This window comes from Mycteria americana, chromosome 22 (genome assembly GCF_035582795.1).
Source record: "Mycteria americana isolate JAX WOST 10 ecotype Jacksonville Zoo and Gardens chromosome 22, USCA_MyAme_1.0, whole genome shotgun sequence".
Classification (NCBI taxonomy): domain Eukaryota; kingdom Metazoa; phylum Chordata; class Aves; order Ciconiiformes; family Ciconiidae; genus Mycteria; species Mycteria americana.
Window position 1 is genome coordinate 5,946,583 of NC_134386.1, and position 14,397 is coordinate 5,960,979.

General features: G+C 65.2%; 1 protein-coding gene across 12 annotated transcripts; it reads left to right on the forward strand.

Annotated features, from left to right (window-relative positions):
* The first annotated feature begins 612 nt into the window (after positions 1-612).
* Positions 613-12,811, forward strand: PLCD3 (phospholipase C delta 3). Of its 12 annotated transcripts, none has more exons than XM_075523322.1 (16): positions 613-921; positions 4,034-4,195; positions 5,072-5,300; positions 5,389-5,518; positions 6,075-6,300; positions 7,130-7,331; positions 7,537-7,573; positions 7,648-7,800; positions 7,876-8,028; positions 8,257-8,292; positions 8,920-9,079; positions 9,904-10,020; positions 10,117-10,358; positions 10,963-11,098; positions 12,345-12,494; positions 12,576-12,811. In XM_075523322.1, the coding sequence occupies exons 1-16, from the start codon at positions 819-821 to the stop codon at positions 12,662-12,664; spliced, it is 2,325 nt and encodes a 774-aa protein (XP_075379437.1). In that variant the 5' UTR covers positions 613-818; the 3' UTR covers positions 12,665-12,811. The 12 variants fall into 12 exon arrangements, with proteins under 12 accessions (XP_075379437.1, XP_075379439.1, XP_075379435.1 ...); XM_075523316.1 differs by having other exon boundaries at positions 615-921; positions 7,429-7,573; positions 7,879-8,028; XM_075523318.1 differs by having other exon boundaries at positions 615-921; positions 7,429-7,573; positions 7,903-8,028.
* The last annotated feature ends 1,586 nt before the right edge of the window (positions 12,812-14,397 follow it).

Below are 14,397 nucleotides of genomic sequence, written 5' to 3' on the forward strand. Positions count from 1 at the left end.
TCCCCAGGCTGGTGGAGGGGGTCCCCTGGGTCCCCGCCGGCAGCGCTGGGGTGACACGGGCAGCAGGCAGCCGGGACCCCGGGCAGAGCGGGGTCCCCCGGTGGAGCTCGGGGCCTCTCCCGGGCGGGTCCCTGGTGCAGGCGGACGCCCGGGGGGTTATACCCGGTGCAGAGCGGGATCCTCCGTGCCGTTCCCCCGTGCAGAACAACTCCGCGGGTGCACACCGGGACCCCGGCCCGTTCCCGGTGCAGAACGACCCCCGGTGCAGACCGCGTCCCCGGTGCACATCCATCCCGGTGCAAGTCCGACCCCCGGTGCCTACCCATCCCGGTGCAGACCGGACCCCCGTAGAGACCCACACCGGTACAGACCCATCCCGGTGCAGATCCACCCCGGCGCGGTCCCATCCCGGTGCACACCGGACCCCGGTACAGACCCATCCCGGCACAGACCGACCCCGGTACAGACCCATGCCGGTGCACACCGGACCCCGGTACAGACCCATCCCGGCACAGACCGACCCCGGCAGCCACCGCTCGGCCCGGGCCGGCACAAACGGTTAACGCCGCCCGGGCTGAAATGTGGCTCCTCCCGGTACCTCCCCGCGCCCGGCCCCGGTCCCGGCGGGGCCGCCCAGCCCCAGCCCAGCCCCAGCCCCATCCGCCGCCGCCGCCGCCGCCCAGCCCGGCTGCACCGGCCGGGGGCACCGGGGACACCGGGAGCACCGCCGGGACCGGGAGCACCGCGGGTACCGGGGGCACCGGGAGTACCGGGAGTACCGGGGGTACCGGGGGTACCGGGAGCACCGACCCCGCACCATGATCTGCGGCAGGAAGGCGCGTCCCGCCGCCGAGCAGCCCCGCTCCCCGTCGGACGGCTCCGGTGGCCCCCGCCGGCCCGGCAGAGCCTTGAAGAAAATGGGTGAGTCCCGGGGTGAGTCCCGGTCCCGCCGCGGGGGAACGGGCGGGGGGGGCCGGGGGACCCGACGGGGCGGGAGGCGGGGACCGGGCAGAAAGCCCGGGGGGCTGTGCCGGGGGGTGTCCCGGGAGGGGTCCCCGTGGCCAGGAGGGTCCCCGAGGTGCGTGAGGAGCCCCATGGCAGGGAAGGGTCCCTCGTGGGCAGGAGGGGTCCCCAAGACAGCCAGGGTGCCCGTGCAGGAAATTGTCCCCACGGTTGGGTGAGGTCCCCATGGCCAAGAGCGTCCCCACAGCAGGGAGTGTCCCCGAGGTGGATGCGGTCGCCTGTGGCAGGGATGGGTCCCCATGGCCAGGAGGGTCCCCGTGGCAGGGAGTGTCCCCGAGGTGGATGGGGTCCCCCACAGCAGGGAAGGGTCCCCGTGGCTAGGAGGGGTCCCCAAGGTAGCCCCAGAATAGCTCTGTATTGCCCCAGATGTTAGGGGCAGCGGGGCCAGGGTTTGGCCACATCACGGGTGACAGGAGCCCTCCTGTGGGCCCTTGGGGACGAGCCGCTCAGCGTATTTATTGTCCCCAAGGCACAGCTCCCGCTCCCTGGGACCTAATGCCCTGCCTCAGTTTCCCCACTCAGCAGTGCTGCCCACAGCGCTGTCGGCTCGGGGCCCCGCTGACCCCATAGCAGCTCGGGGCAGAGCTGCCCGTGAGGCGCGGGCAGGAGAAGCGGGTGCCTGGGAAGGTCGGGGTGTGCCTGCCGGGGCGGCCGGGCCCGATCCTGCGTGGGCGCAGTGGGCAGGGCAGGAGCTGGCCCTGTGCCGCAGAGGGAGGGCTTTGCTCCCGCTGCTGCGCTGGCCCGTCCGTGACTTTGGGCATGCAGCCGTGTGCTTGGAGCTGCATGGCTCGGTGCGGCCGTGCGTCTGCTACAGCTCTGTGTGTCTGCGCGCCCGTGCGACCCTGTGTCCGTGCGTCCGTGGGCCTGTGCACCCCTATGCTTGTGCATCTGTACGTCCATGTGCCTGCGTGTCTGCGTGTCCTTGCATCCATGCATCCATCTGTCCCAGCATCTGTGTGTCCATGCATCCCTGTATCCATATATCCCTGCACCCATATATCCATGTGTCCATCAGTGCATCCACATGTCCATGCATCCATCTGTCCATGCATCCACATGTCTATGCATCCACACCCCCCTGCAACCCAATGTCCATGCATCCGTGTGCCTCTGCCCTGGTGCATCTCTAGGTCCATGCACCCATGTGTCCGTGTGTCCATGCATCCATACGCTTATGCATCCATGTGCCTGTGTGTCCTTGCATCAGTGCATCCATGTATCCATACATCCCTGCATCGGTATAATCATGCGTCCATGTATCCATACATCCCTTTTTCTGTATATCCATGCATCCATGTGTCCATGCATCGGTGTATCCATATGTCCATGCATCCATCTGTCCTTGCATCCATGTGTCTATGCATCCAAACAGCTCTGCATCTCTATGTCCATGCATCCTTGTGCCTGTACATTGGTGCATCCGTATGTCCGTGTGTCCGTGTGTCCATGCATCTATACGCTTGTGCATCCATGCGTCCACATGCCCGTGTGTGCGTGTGTCCTTGCATCAGTGCATCCCTGCATCCATGTATCCATACATCCCTGCATCCATATATCCATGTATCCATACATCCCTGCCTCTGTATTTCCATGCATCCATGTGTCCGTGCATCAGTGCATCCATATGTCCATGCGTCCGAGTGTCCATGCATCCATACACGTGTGCACCTGTGACCCTCTGTGCCCGTGTGTCCATGCATCTGTGTGCCCATGTGCCTGTATCCATACATCCATACATCCACATGCTTGTGCATCCATGTGTCCGTGTGTCCGTATCTGTCCTCTGAAGGTGCCCTCGATTCTGCACCGTGGGCAGGATGTGACCGTGCAGGAGGTGGTGGCAGCTGCTGGCTGTGTCCCTGAGGCCGTGGCCAGCTCAGGATGTCCCTGCTTGGCCCCAAACCTGCCATTTCCCAGCCCAGGAACAGCGTCTCCGGCCGGAGCAGGCACACGGGCACTGGGGCTGTTCTTAAAGAGTGGTTGCCAACACAAAAAGGGAGGAAATAACTGCTTTTTGGAGAATAGACGGAAAAGTCCCAGCCCCGCCGTGAGCGTGGGCGTGGGCCCGCAGGTCCCCCGAGGCCACCCCATCAGTGTGCCCGGCCTGACCTCCACTGCTGGCACCGTCCCAGCGCTCCCCACAGGGGACTTGGGCCGCTTTGCTGGGATTTCGCAGCTGGGCTGTGCCGTGCAAGCAGGGCTCTGCCACCGCGCTGCGGTGCCCCGTCCCCCCCGGCTGGCCACGTCGTGCCCCAAAGGGGCCCGATGGTGGTGGCTTTTCCTGTCTGTTCTCTCCTGTCTGTCCTGCCCCATTCCATCCCATCCCATCCCATCCCATCCCATCCCATCCCATCCCATCCCATTCCATCCCATTCTGTCTTGCCTGTCCTGTCCCATCCTGTCTGTCCCATCATGTCCCATCCTGCCCTGTCTGCCCTGTCCCGGCCCGTTCCATCCCGTGGTATCCCATCCTGTGCCATCCCATCCCATCCTGTGCCATCCTGTCATGTTTGTCCCACCCAACTCTGTCCCATCTGGTCCTGTCTGCCCCACCCTGTCCTGTCCCATCCTACCTGTCCCATCTCATCCCATCATGTCCTATCTGTACTGTCACATCTTGTCATATGTGTCCCATCTCATCCCATCCCATCACCCTCGTCTGTCCATCCCGTCCTGTCCTGTCCCATCCCTCCATCCTGTCCCATGCCATGCTGTGCCATTCTGTCCCATCCCATCCCATCCCATCCCATCCCATCCCATCCCATCCCATCCCATCACGTCTGTCCTGTCCCATCTGTCCCATCCTGTCCTGCCTGTCCCATGCTGTGCCATCCCACCCCATCCCATCCCATGGGATGTGCAGGGGTGTACACATGCTCGGGTGTGCACCGAGCCCCTCCCACTCCCACCCAGTACCCCCAGTACACCCTCAGAGTCTCCAGTACCTCCCAGTGCCCCCCAGTATCTCCCCAGTAACTGCGCAGGGTGCCCACGGGCTGGTCCCCCACAGGCCTGACGGAGGACGAGGACATCCAGCGGATGCTGCGGGGCTCCCTGCTCTGGAAGATCAAGTCCCGGGGGGGCCCCAGGGAGCGGCTGTTCTGCCTGCAGGAGGACGGGGCGACCGTCTGCTTCGAGGGGGGCTTCAGGCGTGCTCGCTCCCAGCAGAGCTGTGAGTGCCGGTGCTGGGGACCGTCCCCCGGGGGCTCGGGGACCCTGGACCACATCCTGCGCAGCCTCGAGCTGCAGGGATGGGTTGGGACCTGGGCAGTGCCCCAAACCCACCCGTGGGGACCTGGGCATGAGCCACGACCCAGCCCCCCACCCGGGACCCAGCCCCCAAACTGGGACCCGGGTGCCCAGGTGTGAACCAGCCCCCACCCTGGGACCCAGACCCCAGTGCGGGACCCAGACCCCCACCTGGACCCCCACCTGGGACCCAGACCCCACTCAGGTCCCAGATACCCACCCAGAACCTGGACCCTAATGTGGGACCTGCACCCCCAGCCTGGGACCCAGACCCTGACCCGAGATGTGAACCCCAGTCCAGAACACAGACCCCCCACCCAGGACCCAGACCCCAACCCACTGCACCCAGTGCCTCCCAGTGCCTCCCAGTGCACCCCAGGCTGAGCCCCCAGAGCCCACGCCCTTCCCCGTCCCCCTTGGGACCAACACGAGGTCCCGTCTCCATCCCAGCCAGACCCTGTCCCCACTCCCCAGCGTCACCCGACTCTTTCCACCCTCTCATCTGGGACGGGTGCCAGGAGCTGGCACCGCTGCAAGACAGCTCCATCCCCCGCCGGCGCCCCAGTCCCCATCCCCGCAGGGGACAGCGGCCATGGCTCCTGTCTCGCCTGGGATTAGTGGGTTAAGCCCGGCTGCGGCGTCAACGAGAGCCGAGCCCTGGTCCCCTGGGGTGCCCCCGGGGACACGCAGGGTGTCCATCAGCAGCCAGGATGTCTTGCAGGATGCTCATGGGTGGGGGAAATGCCGAGGGACCACCTCCATCCCCGGGGCGGCCCCATCACCGCGCGTGTCCCCGCAGTCTCGGTGATGCACATCGAGGGGGTGCGTGAGGGACACCAGTCGGAGGGTCTACGCAAGTACGGTGCCGCCTTCCCCGAGCAGCACTGCTTCACCCTCGTCTTCAAGGGCAAGCGCAAGAACCTCGACCTGGCCGCCCGGGGCGAGGAGGACGCCCGCCACTGGGTGCAAGGGCTCACCAAGCTGATGGCGCGGCTGCAAGCCATGAGTCAACCGGAGAAGCTCGACCAATATCCTTTGTCGGAGCTATGGGGGCTTGGGGACAGGTTGGGGATGGCCGTGGGGGTGACACCGGGTGGTTTCCTTACCCCGGCGTAGCTGGATCCATGGGGTCCTGCAGCGAGCAGACAGGAACAAGGACAACAAGATGTCCTTCCGGGAGGTGAAGAGCATGCTGAGGATGATCAACATCGACATGGATGACGTCTACGCCTACAAGCTCTTCAAGGTACCCATCCTGTGCTCCATCACCCGCTGTCCCCCGCTGCTGTCACTGGGAGGGAATGCTGGCTCCTCCTCTGCCTTCCCAAGCGCAGAGAATTGTCAAACTCATCACACCCAAAGCCACCCACCATCACCATGGTTGGGTCCACCACCAATGGTTGGGTCCCATCATGAGCAGGAGCTCATGATGGGGTGGGGTGAGCTGTCCCCTCCACTGCTCTGTGGGGCCCCAAGGTGTGACATTTTCTCCCCATGGGGTGCTGTCCCCATGGGCATCTCCCAAGGTCCCTTTCCACCTAGGGAAACTGAGGCACGGTGCTCTGCTCTGCTCCATCCCAGACTGGAGGGTCAGAGGGCTGTGGGTGGGGGGCAGAGGGGACATGCCCCGCACCCCCCTAGGCACAACCCATCCGCGAGGCCTCATGTCAGTAGCTGAGCCCCCCCCAACTCATCACACACGTTGCCAACCCCAAGGGACAGGCAGGACCGGGCAGGGGGCGGCTGTACCCCCTCCCCACGGGCAGGGGACGGTCCCCGAGGTTGGGCTGTGGTCCCATCAGGAGTGCGACCACTCGGGCAACGAGCGGCTGGAGGGCCGGGAGCTGGAGGAGTTTTGCCGACGGCTGCTGCGGCGGCCGGAGCTGGAGGAGCTCTTTGGGCGTTACTCGGGCGAGGACTGCGTCCTGTCGGCCGAGGAGCTGCGGGATTTCCTACGGGACCAGGGCGAGGACGCCAGCCTGCGCCAGGCCCGTGCCATCATCCGCACCTACGAGCTCAACGAGAAGGGTAGGGCTGAGGATGGCCAGGTCAAGTGGGGGTGGGATGGTGGGATGGACGCTACCGGAGCCAAGGGAGGTCATGGACGGTGTGGGGATGGGGCTCTGCTTGGTGGTGTCACCCCCCCAAGCTGGTATGGGGTCCTCCAAGGCTTGGGGTGAGTGTCCTGTGCCCCTTCCCTGGGGTGGCACCGGGTGTCAGCAGTCCAACATGTGGCGTTGCTGGTCCCTGGTGGATGTGGCTCTATGGGGACAGGGGAAGTGAAGGTGGGGGTGGACCTCCATGTCTCCTGGGTGATGCAGTGCCAGCCCTAGCGTGAATGTTGCACCTCCATGTCCCTTGGGTCCCACCGTGGCAGGTCCAGGGTGAATGTAGCACTAGGAGGACAGGGGACATCATGGTGGGAATGAAGGACCTCTATGTCTCTTGGGTATCACAGTGGTACCCCTAGGGTAGATGTGGCGCTAGCAGGATGGGGGACATCAGGGTGGAGATGGGACACCAAAGGGACCTCCACATCCCCTGGGTGCCAGGTCTGGGGTGAACATGGCACTATGAGGACAGAGGATGTCAGGGTGGGGACAGGGAACCTCCACATCTCATGGGTGCCACCATGCCAGGTTCAGGGTGAACATGGCGCTAGCAGGATGAGCAACATCAGGATGGAGATGGGACACTCAAGGGAACTTACCTGTCCCCTGGGTGCTGCAGTGCTAGGTCTGGGGTGAACATGGCACTGCTGGGAGACAGGGCACATTCAGGTGGGGACAGTCCCCGGGGTGCCACCCTGCCAGTGGCGTGCCAGCCCTCTGTGACACCCCACTGCTGTGTCCTGCAGCCAGGCAGCAGGACCTGATGATGCTGGATGGCTTCATGATGTACCTCCTCTCGGCCGCCGGTGACATCCTCAACCAGGAGCACACCAAGGTGCACCAGGACATGAGCCAGCCCCTGTGCCACTACTTCATCTCCTCCTCCCACAACACCTACCTGACCCACAACCAGATCGGTGGCACCAGCAGCACCGAAGCCTATGTCAGGTGGGTGCCCTGGTCAGATGCTCCATGCCCAGGTGGTCCCATGGTTCGAGGGTGCCAGGGCGGCGCAGGGACTCATCTGGTGATGGTGCGGTGGCAGGGCGCTGATGGCGGGATGCCGTTGTGTGGAGCTGGACTGCTGGGAGGGCTCCGACGGGGAACCCATCGTCTATCATGGCCACACGCTCACCTCCAAAATCCTCTTCAGCGATGTCATTGAGAGCATCCGCGACTACGCCTTCAAGGTGAGCCAGGTGCCGGCAGCTCTGGGACGGGTGCTGGGTGCTGGGTGCTGAGCGCTGCCCATCCCCGTCCCCAGCAATCGCCCTACCCTGTCATCCTGTCCCTGGAGAACCACTGTGGGCTGGAGCAGCAAGCTACCATGGCCCGGCACATGAAGGCCATCTTGGGGGACATGCTGCTGACGCAGCCGCTGGAGGGGCAGGACCCCCATGACCTCCCGTCCCCGGAGGTAAGGCCACCTGCCCGCCCACCACGGTGTCCCCATGTCCCCTCCAAGCCCTGAGCTCCGCCCTTCCTCCCGCAGAAGCTGAAGGGGAAGGTCCTGGTGAAGGGCAAGAAGCTGCCAGAGCCGTGGCATGAGCCCCAGCGTGTCACCTCCCTTCTGGACCCCGAGGAGGAGGAAGAGGAAGAGGAGGAAGAGGAAGAGGAGAAGCTGCAGGAGAGAAGCAGCCAGCAGGTAAAGGACTCTACCAGGACTATGGTGCCGGGGGTCCGTGGCATCCCGGTGGTGCTGGAGGACCACAGCATCCTGGTGGTGCTGGAGGACCATGGTGTCCTGGTGGTCCTGGAGGACCACAGCATCCCGGCAGTGCCACAGGACCACTGTGTCCCAGGAGCGCTGGGGCCCGGGGCAGGTCAGCACTGCCAGCATCCCCCGATGCAGCCCTGCTCTCTCCTCTTCCAGTCACTGCAGTCGCTGCAGGAGATCAAACCTCTGCAGGTGGGTCGTGCGATGGAGCTGGGTGGGCTGATGGGTCAGGCACCGTGGGGGCGGCGAGTGGCTGTCACTACCTGGCAGAGGGGACTGAGCTTGGGGACCCCTTGGTTGTGCCTCCCTCTTCCCCCCTTGGTCTAGGTGCTCCATTTCTGGGGTCTCCATCACTTCAGGGTCTCCATTGCCTTGGGAACTCCATGACCTTGGGTCTCCATCATTTTGGGGTCTCCATCCCCTCCAGGGTGACCTCTCAGGGTCTCCATTGCCTTAGGGGGGTGTTCTCCATTGCCTCAGTTCTCCATCACCTCAGGGTCTACATCACCTTGAGGTCTCTATCACCTGAAGTTCTCCATCATCTTGGGTTGTCCAGCACTTCAGGGTCTCCATCACCTTGGGGTCTCTAACATCTTGGGTTGTCCATCACCTTGGGTTCTGCATGACCTTAGGGTCTCAACCAGCTTGGGTTCTCCATCATCTCAGGGTCCATCAAGGTTCTCCACCACTTTGGGGGTCTCCATGGCCTTGGGGGTCTTAGCGCTCAGCACTAGCAGGGTAGGGGGGGTCTGTAGACGCTCAGGCAGGCAGGTGGGCACCAGAGCCAGGGTGGCCCTCACACCACGGTGGCTCCTGCAGGCCAAGGATGCGTCGCAGGTGGCCCCGGAGCTGTCGGCCGTGGTGGTGTACTGCCAGGCTGTCCCCTTCCCCGGCCTGGCCCATGCCCTGCGCCACCCCCGGCCCTGCGAGATGTCCTCCTTCAGCGAGAGGAAGGCTCGGAAGCTCATCAAGGAGGCGGGTGAGGGCGATGGGGTGGGGATGGGGACAGCGTGGCTCCATGCTCACAGGGGTGCAGGATGGGGCTGACACCGATGGGCTCCGTCACCGGGGTGGCTCCACGGGTGGTGGTCGAGGGCACGTTGGCCTCGGCTGGGCTGCTCTGGTCTGGTGGGACTGGGGTCTGGTGTCGGGGTCTGGGGCCAGAGGCCAGGGTGAGGGTGAGGGTTACAGGTCCAGGATCAGGGTCTGGAGTAAGGGTCTGGTGTCAGGGTTTGGGATGTGGCATCTGGGTCCAGGGCCAGGTCTGGGGTCAGAGTCCAGGGACTGAGGTCTGGGGTCAAGATCTGGGGTTTGGGTTCAGGGTCCAGGGTCCAGGGTCCAGGGTCAGGTCTGGGGTCTGGGTCTGAGGTCAGGGTCTGGGATCCAGGGCTGAGACTAAGATCCGAGTCAGTGTCCAGGGTCTGGGGTCCAGGGTCAAGGTCTGGGATCCAGGGTCAAGGTCCAGGGTCAGGGGTCTAAAGCCAAGGTGTGGGGTCAAGGTCAGGATCCAGGGTCAGGGTCCAGGGTCCGGGGCTCGGATTAAGATCTGGGTCAGCATCCAGGGTCTGAGGTCTGGGGTCAGGGGTCCAAGGGGTCCAAGGTCAAGGTCCAGGGCTGGGCTCTGAACCCCAGGGTCCGGTTTCAGGGCTTGGGTCACGTTTCAGGCTCTGGGTCCACCCAGGCAGGTGGGCTCCGTTCATGTCCCCAGGCACATGGGTGCAGGCAGGACACTGTCACCCGCCGGCAGGGCCCCGCACCGGCACCCATGGGTGCAGCAGCCCCGCTCAGCCGTTCCCTCCCCAGGCTCGGCGCTGGTCCAGTACAACACCCGGCAGCTCAGCCGCATCTACCCGCTGGGGCTGAAGATGAACTCCTCCAACTACAACCCCCAGGAGATGTGGAACGCCGGCTGCCAGCTGGGTGAGACCCCACGGCCCCCGGGGGACACCCCATGACCTGGCACACGCCCCCTGGAGCTGTCGCCCACCCTGACACCCCGTCCCCCTGTCCCCACAGTGGCCCTCAACTTCCAGACGCCAGGCTACGAGATGGACCTGAACGCTGGGCGCTTCCTGGGCAACGGGCGCTGTGGCTACGTGCTGAAGCCCCCCTGCCTGCGCAGCCCCCCCGGAGAGCGGCCCCGCCGCCTGGTGTTGCACATCAGGGTGAGGGCACCACGCCCCCCCAGCCCCACGCCTGGGTGGGTGCCACCCGCGTCCCTGCTGGGTGACACCCACGACGTTCCCATGCCTGGCCAGGTGCCACCTGCATCCCTTTTCCCGGGTGACACCAACCCCGTGTCCAGCCAGATGCCACCCACGTCCCTTCTGGGTGACACCAACCCCGTGTCCAGCCAGATGCCACCCACGTCCCTTCTGGGTGACACCAACCCCGTGTCCAGCCAGGTGCCACTCGCACACCTTCTGGGTGGCACCAACCCCACACCCAACCTCTCTTCTCCTGGGGACACTGACCCTGTCCTCACTTCTGTTTGGGTACCAGCCCTACTCCTGGGTGACACTGACCCCATCCCCATGCCTGGCCAAGTGCCACCCACGACCCTTCTCCTGGGGACATCAAAACTGACCCTGCACCCAGCCATGTGCCACCCACGTCCCTTCTCCTGGGTGACACCAGCCCTGTCCCCAAACCCAGCTGTTATCAGCCACGTCCCTTCTCCACGGTGGCACCAACCACATCCCTCCTCCCCACCCCGTCCCCACTCCCAGCCTCACGCCTCCTATGTCCCTTCTCCTGGGGACACCAGCCCTGTCCCCACACCCAGCCACGTGCCACCCGTGTCCCTTCTCCTGGGGCCCGCCACCCCACGTGCCGCCGGCCCCCAGCACCCTCTGCCCCCAGGTGATCTCGGCGCAGCAGCTGCCCAAGCTGAAGAGGGAGAAGGGGAGCTCCATCGTGGACCCCTTCGTGCGGGTGGAGATCCACGGCGTCCCGGCCGACTGCAGCAAGCAGCAGACCCACCACAAGCTCAACAACGGTGAGCGCCCGTCGGGCCACCACGGCCCGGCCACCGGTCCCCGGGGACACCCCAGGGCACCCGGTCCCCAGGGGCACCCCAGGGCACCCCGATCCCCAGGGACACCCCAGGGCACCCAATCCCCAGGGACACCCCAGGGCACCCTGACCCTCAGGGACACCCCAGGGCACCCCGATCCCCGGGGAAACCCCAGGGCACCCGGTCCCCAGGGACACCCCAGGGCACCCCGATCCCCGGGGCACCCTGGCCCCCAGGGGGTGGCAGAGCCCTCGGGCACCCAACAGCCCGGGCACCCACTGCCCCCTGCGCCCCAGCCACCGCCCCCAGTTGAGCCGGTGCCCAGGACATCCCAGTCCCCCCAGTGCACCCCAGTCCCTCAGTGCCCCGTCCCCAGCACAGCCCGATCCCCGCCAGTGGCAGGGCCCCAGCACGTCCCAGTTCTCCCCAGTGCTGCTGCCTCCTGCCCTCCAGTATACCCGGCCCAAGCCCAGTGTGGCCCCCATTCCCCCAGTATACGCCATCCAAGCCCCAGTATGATCCCCATTCAACCGGTATACCCCCTCATTCCCCCAGTATACCCCATCCAAGCCCCAGTATGATCCCCATTCAACCAGTATACCCCACCATGAGCCCAGTGTGACTGCTATTCCCCCAGTATAGCCCAGCCCAGCCCCAGTATGATCCCTGTTTCCCCAGTATAGCCTGTCATGGCCCCAATATGACCCCCATTTCCCCAGTACACCCCATCACAGTCCCAGTATGATCCACATTCCCCCAGCATAGCCCAGCCCAGCCCCAGTGTCACACCCATTCCCCCAGTATAGACGAGCCTGGCCCTAGTATGATTCCCATTCCCCCAGTATAGCCCAGCCAGGCCCCAGTATGACCCCCATTCCCCCACTATGGTCCAGCCCAGCTCCAGTATGCCCCCCATTCCCCCAATATAGTCCAGTCTGGCCCCAGTATTACCCCCATTCTCCCAGTATAGCCCAGCCCGGCACCAGTACGACCTCCATTCTCCCAGTATACCCCACCACGGCCCCAGTATGACCCCCGTTCCCCCAGTATAGCCCAGCCCCAGTATCACCCCCACTCCCCACATACCCCGGTGCAGGACCGCAGCTGAGCCGGGGCAGGGGCAAGCACACTGGTGGGTCAAGCTGGTCCCTGTGTCTGGGGTGGGGGGTGGCCCCGGCAGCCGCGGCGGCTGCGGTGGCAGCGCCCACCCGCCGTCCCGGTGCCGTAGGCTTCAACCCGCGCTGGGAGGAGACGCTGAGCTTCCAGCTGCTGGCGCCCGAGCTGGCCCTGGTGCGCTTCGTGGTGGAGGACTACGACAGCACCTCCTGCAATGACTTTGTGGGGCAGTTCACCCTGCCCCTGGCCAGCGTGAGGGAAGGTGGGTGGGTGCTCCCCCCCACTGCCCCCGTGGACGGGGACGGTCCCCCGCCACCCGCTCAGCCCCCATCTCTGTCCCCAGGGTATCGTCACATCCATCTGCTCTCCAAGGACGGGGCCTCCCTGTCCCCCGCCACACTCTTCGTGCACGTTCGATGCAAGAGCCTGTGAGGTCCCCGCGGTCCCAGCGGGAGGGACGTCGTGTCCCTGTGTGGGGGACAACGTGGTCCTCCACGGGGTGGGCACTCTCCTGCGCCAGAGACACCCCGCTCCCTGTGTGGGGACAGCCTGGGGACACCGCTTGCCTGGCCACGGTGACAGCAGGGCTGGTTGGGGGACCCAAGGGGTAGGGGACCCCCTCCATGTCCCCTAGTGCCACCCCAGCCGCTGGCCCGCGTGGCCCGCTCCTCCCCTCCCTGGCTGTGACCCCGAGGGGACAGAGATGCTGTGACAACCAGGACAGAGTGGCCGGGCCATCAAAAGCCCAGCACAGCCCTGGGGGGTGAGATGGGTGACAGCAACCCCCAAACGTCACCACCCCCAGCCACGCTCGATCCCAGCCCCGCCTTGGGCTGCAAGGATGGTGCCGTCACCATGAGGTCCCCAAGGGGACCCTGCCACCACGCGCCCCATCGTGCCCACAGCGTCGAGCCTCTGCTTGGCTGGGGGCCGCGTTCCCAACCCCTGCTCCAGCACCGGCGTCACAGATTTATACCCCGGTGTCAAGCCAGTCGAATAAAGGTTTTATTTTAACAGAGCCTGCCCCGGCGTCCCTGTCACCTCCTGGGGCCCGTTGGGTGGGGGGGTAGAGGCTGGGGGGGGATAAGGACTGAGCCCACCCCCAAACGCAGCACTGCCCTGGGGAGCTGCCAAGCACCCATGGGTGCTGCACCCCTGGGGGCCGGGGGGCTCATTGGAGCAGCCCTCAAAACTGCCGCGGGGACAGGGGGAGGGTCCCGCCGGACACCCCCCACCCGCACCCAGCCTCCCCCGGCCCAGGACACCAGAGACACAGGAGGGGACACAGAGGTACTTGCATAGGTGACACAGGACCCCGAGCAGGGGGGATGTGATGGCACTGGCGAGGGGGACGGGACGGGCTCCTGGTCCCCCACCAAGGTTCCCCCCAACCCCCACAGGTCCAGGCTGGGGTGGGCAAAGCCCCTCGGGGTCCGTGGTGTGACACGGGGCACGACGGGGGCACAGAGGGGCAGGGAGGCGTGGGAGTGCATAGATGGGGTCTTGGCCTTGGTGCGCAGCTTTGGAAACCTTTGGCTGGGAGGGCAGGAGCATCTCGGAGCTCTTCGTGGACGCGGTTCATGTCACAGCAGGAGGCGGCAGGCTGCCCGGGTGCTTGCTTCCCAAGATATCTTGATGGGATAAAGGTTTTCCATGAAAGAAAACATTTCTTTTACCTCGGAGGTTCCCGTAGCACAAGATGACGAGCCTGGTTGAAGAGGCACCGGAGTGGCTGGAGAGGCTGAAGCCCCAGGGCGATGCCGATAGCGCGTTGCAGGGCAGTCGCTTGCGTGTGTATCCACATTTCCATGCTTCCAGAGAAAAGCAGCCGAGCAGAAAGCCCCGAGGTGTGGCAGCGGCGACGGAGCATCCCCCCAGTGCCTGCAGCCCCAGCGTCACTGGGGTGGCAGAGGGGAATGAGCCCCAGGAGTCCGAGCAGAGCAGGGTGCGCTGGACGAGCTCCGGAGGCAGCGAGGGTTCGAGTCTCCGAGGCTGGGGAGGAGAAGCGACAAGGCATTGCTTGCACAAATAGCCCTTAGAAAGAAATTTCAACGTGCTCCCGAGCCCGCGGGGAGGGACGGTGCCATCCTCCCTCTCCAGGCGCCCGCAGGAAGGACCGAGTTTAACGTAGGAGGGAGCAAACCGGGGGAAAACAGCCGAGCAGG

What these genes read in the sequence shown, in the direction of transcription:
- PLCD3 (XM_075523315.1), top strand. Translation starts at nt 819, where the DNA reads ATGATCTGCGGCAGGAAGGCGCGTCCCGCCGCCGAGCAGCCCCGCTCC. An exon ending in TGCTCGCTCCCAGCAGAGCT is followed by an intron (nt 4,196 to 5,071) that starts GTGAGTGCCGGT and finishes GTGTCCCCGCAG; the next exon opens with TCTCGGTGATGCACATCGAG. An exon ending in AGGAGATCAAACCTCTGCAG is followed by an intron (nt 8,293 to 8,919) that starts GTGGGTCGTGCG and finishes TGGCTCCTGCAG; the next exon opens with GCCAAGGATGCGTCGCAGGT.